A 19,806-nucleotide genomic window follows, 5' to 3' on the forward strand; every position below is an offset into this window, starting at 1 on the left:
ATTTAACTTTTTTTTATGAGCATAATGTATTAATAAGGCTACAGTTTGCATATTAGGGCCTGAGTAGTACAATAAGGCGGAGTCATGGCAAAATACTGCATTTTGATTAGTCTCGGTAGCGCGTGGGACACGCCCTCCTTCATCCTTGTAAACAAACACATTGAGCATGCGTACGACACTGGCGTAATGGAGGTCTATCTTCCTTGACCACGGTGATTTGTTAACAAATCGTCTTCTGTTTTTAAAGATTTGGAGCGAGCATTCAGTCATTACTTGGTTGGCTTTTGTAAGTTAATATTTGAAACATCAAAACTTGTGTGCTTTTAAGTAACGTATGTTGCTGGAATAGTTGCGCTTGCAATTAACGTTAGCGAGCTACACTGACATTAGCAAGCTAGCCTACCTGCTTCTCAAAGGTGTCTCTGTTCCGTTATCTTTAACATATTTGCATAACATGGCATGATCGTACGTTATTACTTTACCATTGCTATACATTAATAACTAAAGTAGATAGAGGTATGATACAGTCAGGTTTGTCAGGCATCTTGATAGCTAAAAAGCTAACGCTATATGTTTTCCGGGAGTTAACTGACACTGGGCCCGGTCCTTAAATGACTTGGAATTCAACCAATCACAAATTTAGGGATAACTTTAATGAGAGTGTCGTCCAATCACAATCAGCAGGTGGGCAGGAACTTGTCAAAAACCTAGCGCTAGCTGGCTAGAGTAGCATTAGTATGTTATTAACTTTATGTTGTAATCTATTACGAAAAGTTCGACAACTAAGTTAGTTAGCTTCTAATGGTGCTAGCTAGCTATCTCTCTCACGGAGGATATCGATATTTAGAATTAGATTGGGTTACCGGACATCAATAAGCGAAGCAACGTTGGCTAACTGTCCGATTGAATTTGACTTTTGTTGTTGATATTTTATCCAGCTGCCAGCTAACTGTTGATATTAGCTAGCTATAGTCTGAAGTAATTACGACGACATTCCATAGCCCCTCAGTCCCACAAAAACATTTATATATTGTTCTGTTTTTTGCTGTGTTGTGTTTACAGTAGTTATCTTTGTAGGATGAACTTTGTGCTTTAATAACTATAGGGGGCGACAGGTGTTCGTCTGTACCAAAACGATTTAGGCACGTTTTGAACCTTTCTAAAACATCTGTTTGTGTTATTTGTCAACTGCACCACACATAGGCCTATTATAAGTAGTTGCAACATGTTCTATGTGATGCAACGTTTTAGAGAAATTATTAAACAGACATTTGATCAAAACAAATGTGTTCTCTTGTCCAGTGTTTGCAGATCAGAGCAACTCTTCTTTGAGGATGGCGACAGACACTGCGTCCCAGCAGACTCCTGGCTCCAGGATTATGACCTTTCACCCTACCAAGGAAGAGTTTAAGGACTTCAGCCGTTACATCGCCTACATGGAGTCACAGGGAGCACACCTAGCTGGAATGGCTAAGGTGTGTGTTTTTGCATCTACTTTTCAGAAGATCATAAGCATTTATTCCCCTGATCTACATCCTATTTTGAGAAGAGTAGAAGGTGCCCAACCAACATCAGAAGGTGTAACCAAAGATCTATAGGCCTGTCTATATCCAATTCTAAGAAAAATGCACTCTGTATAAAGACTAACTCAATCCTATGTTTGATGTGTATTTTCCAGGTTATTCCACCAAAAGACTGGAAGCCTAGACATACTTATGACATAGATGACCTGGTGATCCCTGCTCCTATACAGCAGGTGGTGACTGGCCAGTCAGGTCTCTTCACACAGTACAACATCCAAAAGAAACCCATGACTGTCCGAGAGTTCCGCAAGACTGCCAACACAGACAAGTGAGCCCTCATACTGTTATGGGCAATCCCACGGTAACGGAGTAATAATGAGACTTAGATTTGTCACTTTAAAATGTATGCCAAACCATACAGCTCTATGCACAAGGACTACTTTTAACCATTTCCACTGACATTTTTACAAAAACACATTTACTTGAAGAACAGTGCATATGCAAATGTGGTAACAGAATGACTGTTTGTGCTGTCAACTTTCCATATGCACTGTTCTTCAAGTAAATGTGTTTTTGTAAAAATGTCAGTGGAAATGGTTAAAAGTAGTCCTTGTGCATAGAGCTGTATGGTTTGGCATACATTTTAAAGTGACAAATCTAAGTATTTTCAAATAAATATAAATTATTGTAACATAGGTATACATGGTTACATGGTTGTAACTGGCTATAGTTCTAAAATCACTGCAAGATGTCATTTGTTTTGATTGTCACATCTAATCATCCGTTGTCATTGTAGGTTCTGTAATCCCCGCTATGTGGATTTTGAGGAGCTGGAGAGAAAGTTCTGGAAGAACCTGACTTTTAACCCGCCTCTCTATGGAGCAGATATCAACGGAACCCTCTACGACCCAGTGAGTTATTCCTATCATCACCCACTGTCGGGTTCGCCTAACAACCTACTGTTGAAATGTCAATGTCTCTGCTTACCCTCACCAACATTTTCTCTGCTCCATCTCTAGGATGTGACAGAGTGGAACATTGGTCATCTGAACACTATCCTGGACACTGTGGAGAGGGAGAGTGGGATCAAGATAAAGGGAGTGAACACTCCTTACCTATATTTTGGCATGTGGAAAAGCACCTTTGCCTGGCACACTGAAGATATGGATCTCTACAGCATCAACTACCTGCACTTTGGAGAGCCCAAGTCCTGGTAAACTGTTGATGTATTTTACACAGTTAAAAAAAGAAAACACACGATTCAGTGCAGTGAAGTTACACCAAGAGATATTAACACGTCTATTTTACAGATTTACAAATGGAGTGTCTGTCATTGTTATTGTACGTAGTACCCAACACTAGCGTTTTGTCCAAAAGGTGTACTTGTACATCAAGCTGCTTCATGCTACAGAAACAGGAGATTGGCTCCTACCCAATGGGCCGCTCAGGCTAGGACAAGCATTACTTGATTTACTTACTTACCTTACACAGCATCTTGACTACCATTTACATCATTACTCTTGTCTCTCTGCAGGTATGTTGTTCCCCCTGAACATGGGAAGAGATTGGAACGTCTTGCTAAAGGTAAGTGGAGCAGAGGAGGCAGGCTGGAATATAATAAATGGAATGGAGTCAAACCTGGTTTCCATGTGTTTGATACCGTTCCATTTATTCCATTCCAGCCATTACAATGATCCTGTCCATCACTATGGTGGAAAGGAATTTCCTAATTGATCCTCATTCCTCTTCGGAGTTTCCTCTATTTGCATTTAGCACCTGCGCATTAAAAAAAAATGACATGTAGATTTATGCCCCTGGAAGACCCCACCACCGCTAACTCTTCCAATGCTGCTGAAAAAAATCCTACGGGAAACTCTGCTCATTGATTATCAATATTCTTCATATCAACACATTATCAGACAGGGATCAGCAGAATTCCTAATGTCTTTGATTCCTGTTCATGCAGGGTTCTTTCCTGGGAGTGCTCAGAGCTGTGAAGCTTTCCTGCGGCATAAGATGACTCTTATCTCACCCTCCATCCTGAAGAAATATGGCATACCGTTTGAAAAGGTGACCGCTCTTCAATGGCAACATGTTATCAAATTTCCCAACCTTTCACAAAGTTGGGATACAGCAACAAAATACAAACCTGTTGGTCTGACTATGTGTCTGTTGTGTGCTTAGATAACCCAGGAGGCAGGCCAGTTCATAGTGACCTTCCCATTCGGTTACCACGCTGGTTTCAACCATGGCTTCAACTGTGCTGAATCCACTAACTTTGCCACACAGCGATGGATCGATTATGGCAAAATAGCCACACTGGTATGTACAACTAAATGAATTAACACATAGTATGCATGAAACCAAGTCATTTATTCAGTGTGATCTGTGATTGGTCTTGTGTTACTCAGTTTGTATGGTCGTGGGTACAATTCCCGCAGGGATCACATACTAAAATGTATGCACTCATACCTTAAGTTGCTTTGGATAAAATTGGTAAATGGCATTTATTATAAAATATACTCATGACCAATCCCTATCCTCCCTCCCCCAGTGCTCGTGTCGTAAGGACATGGTGAAGATCTCCATGGAGATATTTGTGAGGAAGTTCCAACCAGACCGCTACAAGGCCTGGAAGGCAGGGAAGGACAACACTCCTATTGACCACTCCAAGCCCACGCCAGAGGCTGCTGACTTCCTGAAGACAGGGGAGCCTGGGAAGGAGGGTCCAAGCCGCAGCGAGGCCCCTGACCAGGAGAATACCCCATGCACCACCACTCAGGAGGAGAAGAGGTCCATGCTTTACTGTAGTGTAGTATTGTCTCTAGCTGGTGTAACTTCATATACACTGAGTGTACAAAACATTAAAAACACCTTCCTATTATTGTGTTCCACCCCTTTTTGCCCCGAGAACAGTCTCAATTCATCAGGGCATGTACTCTACAAGGTGTCAAAAGCATTCCACAGGGATGCTTGCCCATTTTGACTTCAATGCTTCCCACAGTTGTGTCAAGTTAGCTGGATGTTCTTTGAGTGGTTGACCATTCTTGATACATACATGAAACTGTTGAGTGTGAAAAACCACCAACTTTCCAGTTCTTGACACGCTCAAACCAGTGCGCCTGGCATCTACCATACCCTGTTCAAAGGCACCTAAATCACACGTACACAATCCAAGTCTCAAGGCTTAAAAATCCTTCTTTAACCTGTCTCCTCCCCTTCATCTACACAGAAGTGGATTTAAAATCAATACGGGATCATAACTTTTACCTGGCCAGTTTGTCATTGAAAGAGCAGGTGTTCCTTATGTTTTGTACTCTCTATATTTATATCTATATTAAATTTGTGATTGCAACATCAATTTTTTAAAACTTTTAAATTAATTATATATTCCCGGTAATTCTTGAAGAATATAACTTATAAACGCCTCAAGCTTAGTTCAACTGTCGTACCTTACTAATATAGGGTATAGGGTCAACATTGTTTAAGCTATCATTTTGATCTCATGCATGGTCAGTTCTTGCATCCATAGCTCTGTCTGGATTTGAGTGGTTACATTTCTCTAACCCCCATCCCTCAGCTGTTTACCAAATCAAGTGCCCGTTTTGTTGTTTTTTCTAATGCAGATTTCCCCTTTAATGATCAAATGAAAGCATTCATTCATACTGGGTTTCGGTCTCCACTTTGAGCAAATTTCTCAAAAGAGGCTTATTGTATTTAAAAAAATATATAATATATAATATAATATTCACAGTTCCTCTCTCTGTCCTGTGCCAATGCAGCCCGAAGGTTGGGAAAAAGCGCCAGCGAGGAGGAGCTGTGGAGGCAGCAGAGGATGGAGACACTGAGCAGGTTGATGAAGAGGAGGAGGAGGAGGAGGAGAGAGAGGTGGACCAGAAGAAAGCAAAGCTTGTCCAGGAGGAGAAGGGACACAGTCTGGCACACAAAGGTACCTCAGTTCGTCTTTGACTATGGCACCAAAAAATACTGCATATTGACTTGTTAGACTGTTAGCTAGGTTTCATCCAATTGGTGACGGATTTGAATTCAGATAGTCAAAACTGCACAAAGAAAAGATGTGCCATTTTCCCACCAGTGGTGTTTCCACCAAATGGACTTGTTGCTGATAAATGTCTGTGCATGATGATGTGATGCACACAATTTACTTTACTGTACTTTCAGTACAGAAAAAAAAATCTAAAGTGTGATGTGTTTCTATTCTGCTGATAGTTTTGCCACACAAACTGTTGTCTACTCTGGTCTTGGCACCAGTACTCTAGCCAACAGCTCACATGTATAGTGGAGGTATGCTAGATGAGGAGATTATTATGGCTATTATTTGTCAAAATATCAATTGTGTCATAAGCACTTTCACCACCCTGTGAAATTCATCATAACTTATTTCATCTGTAGCCTAATGCTACAGATGAATGCTGCATGCTTTCCTGAGTCGTAGTGGGAGGACCACACACCATACTACAAGTTTACGTCCATGTTTTTTTATTTTATTTTTTAACCTTTTATCTAACTAGGCAAGTCAGTTAAGAACAAATTCTTATTTTCAATGACGGCCTAGGAACAGTGGGTTAACTGCCTGTTCAGGGGCAGAATGACAGATTTGTACCTTGTCAGCTCGGGGATTTGAACTTGCAACCTTTCGGCTGCTAGTCCAACGCTCTAACCACTAGGCTACCCTGCCGCCCCATATGATGGTTATTATATCAATATTTGCACCTAAAGGTGTTTCCACCAACATTTCTTACATTATTTATTTGACCGACACAAAAAGATCCCGCCATGTCGAACGAACAAATTATCTTTCGGCATTAATAAAATTGTACTGTCACTTCCTATTTCCATCACACCTGGGAACTGTATAAGGTATGACTACATCCGCATGAAAAAACACATTTCCATCCACATTTATGAGGGAGATAATTTAGACCAGTGGTATTCAGTTTTTGGGGACCCTATCTTTTTCCCCCAGGAATTTCTCGTGACCCCACCCCAAATCTGTAAATGTTATTTTTCAATTAATCTTTCTCAAAAATGTTTGTATATTGTCCCATACAATAATTTGTACTCTTCCTTTTTAAAATGTTTTATTAGATACTTTTTGCTAACCCCACTGCTGTTCCTCGGCTTTGAATAACACTGATTCAGACAGTGCCTCCAGTTTTTCATGTTTGTTTATTTCAGTGCTAAAGGCAGAGGATGTTAAAAAAGAGCGAACAAAGCCACCACTCAACGCAAAGACCAACCGAAACACAAACGCCAGCCGAAAGCTAGCACTTCAGATGAAAGCCAAAATCTCTCTTAAATCCACTCCAATTAAGTCTCAGCCACAGACTAACAGTCAGTCAACCCAACCAGCGGCCCCAGAACCCTCCCCACAGAGCTCAGAGAAGGCCGGCCCCAGTGAGGATGTGAAGCCTCCAGCCAGCAGCTCCAGCCCTGTCCACCCAGCCAGCAGCTCCAGCCCTGTCCACCCAGCCAGCAGCTCCAGCCCTGTCCACCCAGCCAGCAGCTCCAGCCCTGTCCACCCAGCCAGCAGCTCCAGCCCTGTCCACCCAGCCAGCAGCTCCAGCCCTGTCCACCCAGCCAGCAGCTCCAGCCCTGTCCACCCAGCCAGCAGCTCCAGCCCTGTCCACCCAGCTAGCAGCTCCAGCCCTGTCCACCCAGCCAGCAGCTCCAGCCCTTCCCACCCAGCCAGCAGCTCCAGCCCTTCCCACCCAGCCAGCAGCTCCAGCCCTTCCCACCCAGCCAGCAGCTCCAGCCCTTCCCACCCAGCCAGCAGCTCCAGCCCTTCCCACCCAGCCAGCAGCTCCAGCCCTTCCCACCCAGCCAGCAGCTCCAGCCCTTCCCACCCAGCCAGCAGCTCCAGCCCTGTCCACCAGCTCTTTCAGAGGACCCTGTGCCCTGCAGACGTGCTGCACGTCCACAGCTACGCCAAGGGAGACTACGGCGAGGGAGAGACCAGGGAGGGCAAGGAGGAGAGGTGGAACGATAGTAGTGATAGTGAAGGAGAGGAACTGGATGACAGCAAGGTGAGAGGAGTAGAGATGGAGAAGAGGAGTGGAGTCCAAATATCACACACCACTGAACCTCTGTCTGTAGGATTTGCTTTATCATGTTTGTTCTGAGGTCAGATATACTGTAATGTACATGTTCAATGAATCAGCGCTAATGATTCTGTTCCTAACCCCTTTTATTCCACCAGAGGGCAGAAGATGGAGAGGATGATGGCGCTGTGCCCAGAAAACAGGGGACGTTGCCTTGTCACCAGCGTCTGATTAAAGACAACATGAGTGACGAGGGTGAGTTAAAATATCACTTCCTCACTCACGTAGGTTAGCCCCAGTTAGGCTTCCTTTTCCTAAGCAATGGATATGATGACTTGTAGAAAAGCAGTGTCAGGTTTGTTCCTCCATGGAATAGAAGCGATGATGTTGGCATACCTGATGGCATTATAGTAGTTTGTCTGTGTGTGTTTTCATAACTGTTTGTCTGTTTGGTTCCAATGGCTCAGGGGATTAAAACAAATAGCATGGTGGATTTGATTTCCTTCATGTGCAACGGTCAATATCGACAGTTCTGTAAGTTGTTTGGGATATGGCATGTGCTAACGCTAAAATCAATTTATTTTGCTGTCGTTTTAAGAGCTGCCAGAGCAGCCCCCAGTAGACGAGGATGGGCTAGAGGGAGAGTCGTGGGCCAAGCCCCTGGCCCACCTGTGGCAGAACAGACCCCCCAACCTGAAGAAAGAGAAGGAGTACAACCGTTGCATGGGCCTCCAGGCCCCATACTGCTCTGTGTGCTCACTCTTCCAGGCATTCCAGCAGGTGAGGGAGGAATGGACTGTGTGTGAGAGATCACCAGTGGCTGAGGAGAGGAGGAGACACTCAGCAGGGGATTTGGGAAGTTTGTCTTCTGAAAGTCTCTCAGTCATTCATCTGCAGGGGTTTCTCTGAGAGTGAACCTCCTGTTATGTGATTCAGTTCCCCCTTTCTTCACTTGTTTCTCAGGGGAGATGTTTTTGCAGTTTTAGTACGTTCCCCAATGCTCCTCTTCTCACTTCTGATATACTGTACAGTTATAGTTAGTTATTTCAGGTTTGTCTGCCCAGTCTAAGTAGCTGTTTTACTTTGTCCCTCCCTCTATCCATGGCTAGACTGGGTGTGCTGATGAAGGCAAACACAGAAAAGCATTTCTTTGAACAATTTGAATGAGAGTTATTTTCTGACGTGAACTTCTATTGTCCTCCCAAGAGTTGCTAAATATGATTGTTTCATTTCCAGGCGGAGTGTGCTGATGACGGTACGGACCCTCCAGTGGTGCTGCCTGGAGGCAGGCTGAGAACCAAGCCTCTGATCCCTGAGATGTGTTTCACCACCACCACGGAGCCAGAGGAGGGCGCTGAGGAGAAGGAACCTGCCCCTCCGGCCCCCACCACCCCTCACCTGGAGCCAGACGGCACCAGCCTGCTCATCAGCTGCTCCCACTGCAGCGTCCGCGTACACACCAGTCAGTACTACTACTTACCCAGCACGCCACCCCTTTTACCACTAGAACAGCTGGGCCTTTCAGTCTATAACTACCCACTACCCAATGTTCCCGGGCATCCTTTTATCATACACATCAGATACACCCGCAAGGTGTGCAAACATAAGCACCAACACTTGATAAATAGTGCGTAAACAATTGTAAAAGATTAATTGCATGAATAAATATTTGTGAAAATGTATCCATGTAAAAATAGTTATGTTTAGATAGTCAGGATATGTTTAGTATAATTCTACAAAGTCCTTATAAAGGTATAGCCCATTTTCGTTTCTCTTACAATAAAAACATTACAGTGTAATGTGTAATACATTTGATCAATTTCATTTGTAGATCTGATTTAAAGTAATGTGGTGCAGTTACAGCTTCTTCAAATTAGAAAGTAAAATATGATCATGTAAGCAGCAAGGCGCAGGCACCAGGTCGCAGTTGCAAATGAGAACTTGTTCTCAACTAGCCTACCTGGTTAAATAACAGTGAGAGATAAATAAATAAAAGGTCAAATGATTTGCCTATGCCCTAACTAAACACCAAGGCTTTAGAGTGCTTTAGAAATGTGCATTAACTATAATATAGGATGAATTGCATAAATGAATATTTGTGGAAATATTTTCATGACAAGATATAAAAACAATAGTTATTTGTTTGGATAGAGGATATGTTTAGTATAATTCTACAAAGTCTTATTGAAAATCTGATTTGGATTACAGACTCCACTGGTATGTTGTCTTGTGCAGAGGACGACAGCTCCCGTCTCTGCTCAATGTTCTGAGAAAACTAGTCTTTTTTGCAATCAACTTGGGAAATTGGTGTGAAGTTGTCCATGGTCACATTTCTGCCTTTAGCCATGAAAGGCTGAACGAGTCTGTCGCTCACCCGCTGGCCTGGTTTCATCTTTTCTATCTGTCTTCAACATCAAACATCGTAACCAAAACCTAATTGCAAATTTGTCTGGTTTGTTGGCCATGTATTGGGTAAAACGGCACCTGGCTTTGGTTGGGAACAGTTGCTCATCAACAGTTATTTTCTCTCCTGGCTTGTAACTGTTACATTTATATTTTAGGTATCCCTATACTTCTGTTATTACAGTACTCTCACTCTGTTATTTGTGCACCTGTGCAGAATTTCCCCTCGTTGGACCGGGCCTGAGTGTAATGGCAACTATGTACCGTGCAGATACGATGATGTAATTGTTGTTAAACTGGGACCTAGTCGTTATCATTTTAGGGTTAACAGTAACGAGCAATGCAATTCTTCGTAACACTTTTCCAGGTGTGTGAGACGGCGGCGAATCTCTCCGTCTGCACACGTATTGGTCTTATGTCATCAAAACGCAGGTGTCTCATCATCTCTGAAGTGGTTGCGTGGCATAGACTCTGAAAAAGTCCATCACATAACTATCGGACCAAAATCACTCCACATCATACTCTTTCCACAGTATTCCCTGCGGACATACAAGAGTACAATAAATACTTTGAGGTCATCCATAGACTTGTCCCCACGTACTGTTTCCGACAGTACAATCTCTGATTGCTGCAACATCTGCATGTCACATAAACAAAGATCACTGTAGAGTGCACTGGCAATTAGTCTTTGTGTGAGGTGTAGGGCCTGCTCTCTCTGGGAGAATGTTCCTGTTGCCCTCTCCTCACTCATTTCTACCCAAACTCGTGTCTCACGGTCTGTTGGCCCTGTTCTGGTTTTTCTGTGGCGAGGCTCAGGCATCGGAGCTCGAAGCTCAAAGTCAACAATCGGATGAAACCTCTTCATCAGCAACGTCGATTTCAAGCTCAAAATCCGATTCGACTCCAGCTCAACTAAATTCTGCAGAATTTGCAATGCTACCAGTGCATCCATTTGTTTGGTTCGGCTAACCATTATAAACTACACACAGCTACACACTACACAATGCTTCATTACACTGCTGTTCTAAATGTAATCATCCTCTTTCAACCTCCTCATCCAGTTCATTCAAATCCAATTGGGAATTCACAGGCACAGTTATCAGTATCTGTCGCCCATTCATCCATTTACCACATTCATTCGGTAAGGATAGGGATGCGTGTGTACCAATGCCCTACAGCACATTTGCCTTGGCCCTTAAGTTAGTAGTAGCTTCTTTTTTTTAAAGATAAATACTTTTTTGTTTGTGATTTAAAAGTTCAGACAAATGGACAATGTAAAACATAAATATTTAGGAAAAGTCTTGGACGTTGATATTGTTTTTGCAGATTTATTTACAAAATCAAACAACATTGGCCTAATGCGGTTCTAGTTAACCCCATCATTCCAGGTAAGAGCAGTACTCTACTTTTAGAAAGTTGAGGACTTAAGTGCAGACTGTTTCAACTCTAGAAGTTATTTAATTATCTCTGTCCACAACAGGGTTGAGATGCGCTATCAGTCATGCGAATGTGTGAATGCCTGTCAGTAAAGGAGTATGCACACTGCAACCTATCCTCCCTTCTGGTTCATTGGCGACAACGTTTCAACCACTTAGGTAATGGTGTTTGTTTGGTTGTGTGTTTCCAGGCTGTTATGGCGTGGATCCAGAGAGTGTGACTAAGGACTGGAAGTGTGCTCGCTGTAAGGCCAATTCCATGACTGAGGTCAGTGTCTCCACAACACATCACCTCATAACACAACACCTCCAAGTGGCTGTTCATTATGTCTGACCTCACCTGACCCAAGTATATGTTGCTGGCACTGACTGGCAGTAATGTTTGCAAACGTTGCAGGAGTCTAAACTGTCATTAGATCTGGCAGTGGTCTAAACTGTCATTAGATCTTTAACTAGGCAAGTCAGTTAAGAACAAATTCTTTTTCACAATGACGGCCTACCCCGGCCAAACCCGGATGACGCTGGGCCAATTATGCGCCGCCCTATGGGACTCCCAATCACGGTCGGTTGTGATACAGCCTGGATTCAAACCAGGGACTGTAGTGACGACTCTTGCCATAAGAAGTAGTGCCTTAGACTGCTGCGCCACTTGGGAGTTTAGACTACGGCAGGTAGCCTAGTAGTTAGAGCGTTGGACCAGTAACCGAAAGGTTGCTGGATCGAATCCCTGAGCTGACAAGGTAAAAATCTGTCGTTCTGCCCCTGAACAAGGCAGTTAACCCACTGTTCCCCGGTAGGCCATCATTGTAAATAAGAATTTGTTCTTAACTGACTTGTCTAGTTAAATCATGTTTATTTTTGGGGGGCATTAGATCTGGCGGGAGTGTTTGCAGTATTCTAAACTGGCATTAGATCTGGCAGTAGTGTTTGCAGTATTCTAAACGGGCATTAGATCTGGCAGTAGTGTTTGCAGTATGCTAAACGGGCATTAGATCTGGCAGTAGTATTTGCAGTATTCTAAAATGGCATTAGATCTGGCAGTAGTGTTTGCAGTATTCTAAACTAGCATTAGATCTGGCAGTAGTTTTTGCAGTATTCTAAACTGGCATTAGATCTGGCAGTAGTGTTTGCAGTATTCTAAAGGGGCATTAGATCTGGCAGTAGTGTTTGCAGTATTCTAAACTAGCATTAGATCTGGCAGTAGTGTTTGCAGTATTCTAAACTGGCATTAGATCTGGCAGTAGTGTTTGCAGTATTCTAAAGGGGCATTAGATCTGGCAGTAGTGTTTGCAGTATTCTAAACTAGCATTAGATCTGGCAGTAGTGTTTGCAGTATTCTAAACTGGCATTAGATCTGGCAGTAGTGTTTGCAGTATTCTAAACGGGCATTAGATCTGGCAGTAGTATTTGCAGTATTCTTCTAATGATAAGTGACTGACTGGTACTGGTCGTCAGGTGACACACCTTGGCATTGGCTGTATGTACAGTACCAGTCAAATGTTTGGACACACCTACTCCTGGGTTTTTCTTGATTTTTACTATTTTCTACGTTGTAGAATAATAGTGAAGATATCAAAACTATGAAATGTCACATGGAATCATGTAGTATCCAAAAAAGTGTCAAACAAATCAAAATATATTTTAGATTCTTCAAAGTAGTTTTGCACACTCTTGGCATTCTCTCAACCAGATTCACCTGGAATGCTTTTCCAACAGTCTTGAAGGAGTTTCCACATATGCTGAGCACTTGTTGGCTGCTTTTCCTTCATTCTGCGGTCCAACTCATCCCAAACCATCTCAATTGGGTTGAGGTTGGGTGATTGTGGAGGCCAGGTCATCTGATGCAGCACTCCATCACTCTCCATCTTGGTCAAATAGCTGTTACACAGCATGGAGGTGTGTTAGGTCATTGTCCTGTTGAAAAAAGCAAATGATAGTCCCACTAAGCGCAAACCAGATGGATGGCATATCGCTGCAGAATGATGTGGTAGCCATGCTGGTTAAGTCTGGTGTGTCAACTTTTGACTGGTACTTTGTTTACTTAACTGAGATTATGGTGGGTGACAGTTTGCTCTTCTTGCAGAGTTGCTGTTTGTGTTTGTTGAGGGGGGGTGCCTTGCAGAAAGCCAACAACAACAAGTAAGTCTTTGTGCCAGACAGATCCCCTTAGAGATCAGGGAGTGGGCTAGTCTAAATCACACACTGAACATTTACTGAGCTCTTCTCTTTATGTACTCTTTTGTTCACATAGTTGGATGTTCTTTTGAAATATATCTACTAGGTTTATAATCTACTCACGGTGTGGTGTCTGCGTATTGACATGTTGTGTTGTAGGTGGGTCCATGTGCTGTGTGCAGTAGCAGTGTTGGAGGCTCGCTTTGTGAACATCACTGAGAGAAGCCCTGTGGATCTGAGTGGGATTCCTCTACAGAGGTTTAAACTGGTGAGTTCGACTCTGTAAATGTCAATAGGCTTGGGCAGTATACAGTATACCAGGCTATTTGGAAATACCTGTCACATAATTTTTCATTATGAAGCTTACTGGCAGTCCCCAGTCACGTGGTGTTTGTTTACAAGCACACAACATCGAGAGACCAGAACCTTGTGAGTCACTAACTGTTGTGCAGCACGCGTCCGGTGATCTAGTTTCACTATGGAATTCACAACTAAATGTTTTCCAGCTAGATATTTTATAACTACTACGGTAACTGTCGGTTGTGCATTGGGTTTGCTAACAAGCTACTAAATTAGCAATCTAGCTAAATTGTTAGCTTCTCCCAAAATCAAGCTTTGCTTTGTAACAGCTGAGAATCCCCTGCTGGATCAAGAGCCTTGCTGTCTAATGTGTGTTTTGTGCAGCAAACTGTGAGCAGCATTTTTGAGTTATTTGTATAACTGTATGAGCTGGGATGTCTGTCCTGCAAATAGTTTGTCAGAGACTGTTTCAAATGTTCGCAATCTGCTGATTAGCATTTAGTTAGCATTCTCAATGGGATTTTACATGTACTTTGTAACCTTCGGATTACAAAGGCTGTGGGTTAAAAAAAATAGTGCTCCTTGTGTTCAGTGACGCTATTACCGAATATCCCGGGATGGCACAAAGTCAGTATGAAGGTTTGACAATCTGGATACTGCCCAAGCCTTATGTCAACATTTATTATGTGCTAAGGGATAGGACTCTGTCACTACCTCGCTCTCCAACCAAGGTGCATGAATAGAGGATAACCTTTTCCAAGAACCTTTGCATAAAGGAGAGTGGCTGAATATCCTCTCTTCAGCATATTATGCCAAAGTAATATATTATTGGTTTTACCTGACATGGTTGGCACATCCACCTCTATGCATGTGACAGCAGTTATGCTTGCCGTCTACTACAAGGTTAGACTAGAGACTAGGGTATTTAGAGGATGTCCGGTGAGTTTGTGATTAATCCAGCCTCTACTATATACAGTTTGACAGGTGTATATGTTTTCCCTGTGGGACTTCCTTTTCCTGTCTCTCTGAGCATGGTCCTATTGTTTTCTGTGCTGTGCAGAAATGTTACTACTGTAAGAAGCGGATGAAGAAGACATCCGGGTGCTGTGTGCAGTGTTCCCATGGCCGCTGTCCTACGGCCTACCACCCTACTTGTGCCCAGGCCGCTGGGATCCTCATGCAGCCAGACGAGTGGCCCTTTGTGGTCTACGTCACCTGCTGCCGGCACAAGGGCCCTATTCCGACAGAGGTATACATTGGTGGTACTTTATATTTAGGACTGTGTTTCAGAAAGGGGAAGCACAACACCAGACAGTGGGGACTCGAAAGGCCTCAGTTATGGGACTTGGTTACATCATTCTGCTGATACTTTATGTTATAGTTTCTAAGCATTCTACATATTCAGGGCTGTGCTTACAACAGTGTACTATATAAACATGACTATGTTTTAGATTTTAAAGTGAAAAACTCCCACGAGTATGCCTGTGTACTTCCAGTCCAAAGAGGTTGATAGAGTTGTTATTTGATGTTAATCCGGCTGGGTAACTAATTTCTTCTCTCTCAGCGTAACAAAGCAGCCATGCATGAGCTCACCGTGGGAAGGAGGGTGATCTGTAAGCACAAAAATGGCCGCTACTACCAGTGTGACGTGGTGCAGCTGTCCAAGGAGACGTTCTATGAGGTCAATTTTGATGACGGCTCCTTCAGTGATAACCTCTTTCCCGAGGACATCGTGGTAAGAAGACAAACGTCTGTGTGTGTGAGAGTGGGTGTGGTGCCGAATTGTGGTCAGTAATTCATGACAGGGTTTATAAGTAGGTCATAAGCTGTTTATTATTAGTTTATAGATTGCTTATACAATATGTACCACACATTGGTTAAAATTGTGTTATTTATTTTTGGTGCTTGCCAAATAGTGAGTTTGTAGGATCGTATCTGATGGTTGTTTTCTATTGCCAGGGCCGGGACTGTGCCCAGATAGGCCCCCCTCCACAGGGGGAGATGGTGCAGGTCCGCTGGACAGATGGTCTGGTCTACGGGGCCAAGTTTGTGGCTGCTCACATCATCCAAATGTACCAGGTACTGGAACACTATTCGCACTCACTCTCAGCAACAATGTACCTTATCCAGATAGAGGTTATACAGTTTTACATCATATAGTGCTTTGCAGTCTAATTGATCTGCTCCATTTGTCCAGATTGTTACAAATCTAAAAAAAAACCTCATAGCAATACATTACAAGTCTGTGATTAAACCATTGTTTGCTTTTATGAGAGACATAAAATTTAGTTATTTTGGCATTGATGGTGTTTGATGTAGGTGGAGTTTGAAGACGGGTCACAACTAACAGCCAAGAGAGATGATGTCTATACCCTGGATGAGGAGCTGCCTAAGAGAGTCAAGTCAAGACTGGTGAGTATACTGAGAGCTACCTGTGAGCTATCCAATATACTGACTCCAAAGTTGCTAACCTTAACTCTGTATCATCAACTCCTAACTTTCTCACTCTGATGTTATAATAAGGACTGCTGAGTATACTGAATCATACTGACTGAATCATTTTCTCCAGCATGTTTGTTAATGAGTCTTCTTCCTGTGGCAATGGACAATAAAGTAATCCTGTGTGTGCCCTGCCCCGGTCTATCTCCAGTCCAAGGCGTCAGACATGCGTTTCGATGGGATCTTTGAGGACAAGGAGGCCATCCAGCAGTCGAAGAGGCAGAGAGTGATCAACTCACGGTACAGAGGGGACTACGTTGAACCTGTGATCTACAGAGCCATCATGGAGTAGCCTGCCAACTACAGCATGGAGTAGCCTACTCTTCCAACAAACCACCAGCACTGATATTCCTGATCTGGACTTCTCACTTTACCTGAATTTATCCACTGACTGAGTGAGTGTAGCTCTGACTAAAGGACTTCCTCTGAAAATAACTTTCCAACCCCTAGTTTGGACTGTTTTCTTTTTTCTTACGTTCATCCCTTCATAATTTACAGCATTATGCGCCAGTTTCCCGGACACTGATTAAGCCTAGTCTTGGACTGAAAAGCCCTTTCATTGGATATGCTTTTTATGCTACGCTTAACCTGTCCTGGAAACCGGACCCAATTGTTATTACTTTTATGTTTTTTTTGACTGTGATCAAGGATTGAAGATCAGGCCACCTTCTCCACTCGGTTATAGGTTATAGAAGCCGGGAAGAAACTGCCATCCATGTCACCTTTTATGCCATCCTGCTAGTGCCCAGTAGCTGTAACTCGTCTCTTGAATGGAAGCGATTTTGGACCATGAATTTTGCTTCCAAACAAGATGTAGCTTTCTAATAATAATAGTAACAATCCACTCAATAGAACTGTGGCAGGAATGACTTCCTGAAGGGAGTGAAGCAGACAAGTTGCTGCCACTCATCCTCATAAACACTGATTACAGTGTTTTCTGACTTGCAATTTCACTGAATGTTGCCAGTTGTTCCTTTATGTACATCTATTTATTTTCCTATGTCGTTTTTCAGGGTGCTACTTGCACCTATGTTTGATTTTAAGGAGGTGCAATGCCATTTTAGTAACTAATACCACCTCCTCTTAGCAGAGTCACACTGTTGACTGCATTCCTAAACATTATATTTTGTAGGAACGCGTTGAATATAGCTTTTTCCATTTTTAGAGTTGTTTTTTACCAGTGTATTTATTATACTGTGCTTGAAGAAAGTAACCTCTGCAATGCAGACAATTTGTCAGTTGCAATGGTGAAGAGGTTCTGGACTGATTCTGATCGATGTTCTATTTTTGCTATATAGATGAATTGGAAATAACCCATTCAGAATTGCTATGGGCGCTCCCTTTTTATCCAAGTTGGTTCTTTACTCTTTAAATGAACATTGTGCGTTGCACTTTTATTCAAGCCCATTTTGAGAGGACAGTTTAATAGTTGTGTGCTACCATTTGCTATTTTTGTAAAAAAAAAAAAATTAAATAATATTGTACATTTTATAAGATCTTATGCATTGTGTCCCACCACGCTTCTCCACTCGGCCATGATCATCAACCATAATGCACTTATTAATTAAGGATAAGGTGGCCTTCAGATTGTCTGTTATATTCCTCTAAACTGCTGTTATCTTGAGTATAGGGATGCCACATTCTGGTAACTTTCCCAGGTTTTCCAGAAATCCTGGCTGAAATTTCCCTGCAATCAGGATGAAATAAGCAGGAAATCCGTAAGTCCTTTTTAAATAAGATTTCTGGGAATTTTGAGAGTTTTCTGAATTTTGCAACCCTACTTGAGTGTGAGTGACACCTAATATATGAGTTAGGAAGCTATAGAGGCTCACAGAAGTACCACTAAGCAAGGGGTTTATATCATCAGCATTCAACAGTATGGAAATACTTATGATGACTTATAATACATGGGGGGGAAATACAGGTTTTCTATCAAAAAGCCTATTTTATTGCTTTGTTTTATAATGATACACATTACATTCACAGTCGGGAAGACACTGAGATGTAATTCTAATAAGTAGTTTATTTAAAGATATAAGCCGTTGACGCAAGGGATCTTGTTTGTGCCCCAAATGGCAGCATATTCCCTATATTGTGCTCTACCTTTGACCAGGGACCTGGTCAAAAGTAGTGCACTATATAGGGAATGGGGTGCCATTTGGGACTGATCCCTGGCCTGTTCATGTGACCTTTTTTCCTTTCTGTGAAAAATGTACTACCATTCATGCATTTTGTAAAGATGATAATTTTGTTTCAGTAAAAACATTTTTGGCTTGCATATTGTCATTTATTGGTGTTGATCTTTGTTTCATGTTTAAATGTTTTTATGATATTTATGACTGCTAAACAGTTCATGATCTTATGACTGATTAAACAATGTTTGACATATATTTATGACAATGACTGAAGGTTGTAGTAACAGTGTAGTGTAATAACTTAGTCTTTACAAGACCCCACTGCATACCTCAATGACAGTAGTAGTATCTAACTCCATAGCAAGTAAATTGTCAGCTAAACGGTGCTGTCCTTGAAGTTCAGTGTTGGGGAGTAGTGAACTACATGTAGTTCAACTAATAATTAAACATTTTACAGTAGCTTGGTGGTAGTTCAACTAAATTCAAATATGGGTGGTGTTTTCAGTAGTTAGCTTTTTTTGCCATGTAGCTGTGTAGTTAACTACTGGAACTGCACAGAACTTTTTTTTGCAAAAATAAAATATGGGTTAAGTTGGCAATAATTCTTTGTATCAGACCTGCCTAATTCTCACTTGAAACAGTTTTTAATATGCTAAATCACACATTCAGTTAACATCTGTCTCCTGAGTGTGTTCTTGCTATTTGTATTCTAAGACATTTCAGGTGTAGATGGATATGGATAATTTTTCACAAAGTAGTTGGATGTAGTGAGCTACTTTTTCAAAGTAACTAAACTATAATTTTAAAGTGTATCTTTAGTGTAGCTTAACTTCTTCCAGTGTGAAGTAATTGGTAGCTTGGTAAACTATATTTTCAGTAACTCCCATTGTTTGTGTACTAGCAAACCCCACAGCTCAGCCCAAAACAGGATTTACACATACTGTTGGTGAGGACGTTTGGAAGGTCAGTGAGTGCTTAAATTTAACACTGAAGAATATAGCAGTTTGTGTGTTGGCTGATTATATTTGCAGTTGTGCTCCCCTTCCCCAAGTTCATCTCTTATCACCTTAGCTACAAACCATCCATCGTATCAGCTAGTGATCTTTACCAGTACACTAACAGCTTTTATGTCTCATGCTGAGGCTGCATACCATAGTGACATTAGTCCTTTCCCATACCTTACAGCTGCTCTGACATCGACAATATATAGGGGTTGTACCTCTGGGGTGCACTAGCTCTCACGCATGTTCAATGTCAACTTTATCTTTAGCAA

The 19,806-nt window shown here is 42.3% G+C and overlaps 1 protein-coding gene across 3 annotated transcripts; it reads left to right on the forward strand.

The window, feature by feature from the left end:
• Nucleotides 1-134: 134 nt before the first annotated feature.
• LOC110523012 (lysine-specific demethylase 4A) lies at nt 135-19,135 on the forward strand. 3 transcript variants are annotated; one of them, XM_036978477.1, is made up of 22 exons: nt 135-286; nt 1,303-1,475; nt 1,679-1,851; nt 2,320-2,434; nt 2,543-2,736; nt 3,058-3,107; nt 3,490-3,593; nt 3,708-3,845; nt 4,078-4,316; nt 5,306-5,472; nt 6,723-7,570; nt 7,744-7,840; nt 8,184-8,365; nt 8,822-9,047; nt 11,616-11,692; nt 13,508-13,563; nt 13,759-13,867; nt 14,960-15,148; nt 15,464-15,634; nt 15,859-15,978; nt 16,219-16,311; nt 16,550-19,135. In XM_036978477.1, the coding sequence occupies exons 2-22, from the start codon at nt 1,335-1,337 to the stop codon at nt 16,688-16,690; spliced, it is 3,630 nt and encodes a 1,209-aa protein (XP_036834372.1). In that variant the 5' UTR covers nt 135-286; nt 1,303-1,334; the 3' UTR covers nt 16,691-19,135. The 3 variants fall into 3 exon arrangements, with proteins under 3 accessions (XP_036834372.1, XP_036834373.1, XP_036834374.1); XM_036978478.1 differs by lacking the exon at nt 135-286 and having other exon boundaries at nt 1,335-1,475; nt 16,469-16,607; XM_036978479.1 differs by lacking the exon at nt 135-286 and having other exon boundaries at nt 1,436-1,578.
• Nucleotides 19,136-19,806: the final 671 nt, after the last annotated feature.

The sequence above is a fragment of the Oncorhynchus mykiss genome, chromosome 5, assembly GCF_013265735.2.
Source record: "Oncorhynchus mykiss isolate Arlee chromosome 5, USDA_OmykA_1.1, whole genome shotgun sequence".
NCBI classification, from domain to species: Eukaryota; Metazoa; Chordata; class Actinopteri; order Salmoniformes; family Salmonidae; genus Oncorhynchus; species Oncorhynchus mykiss.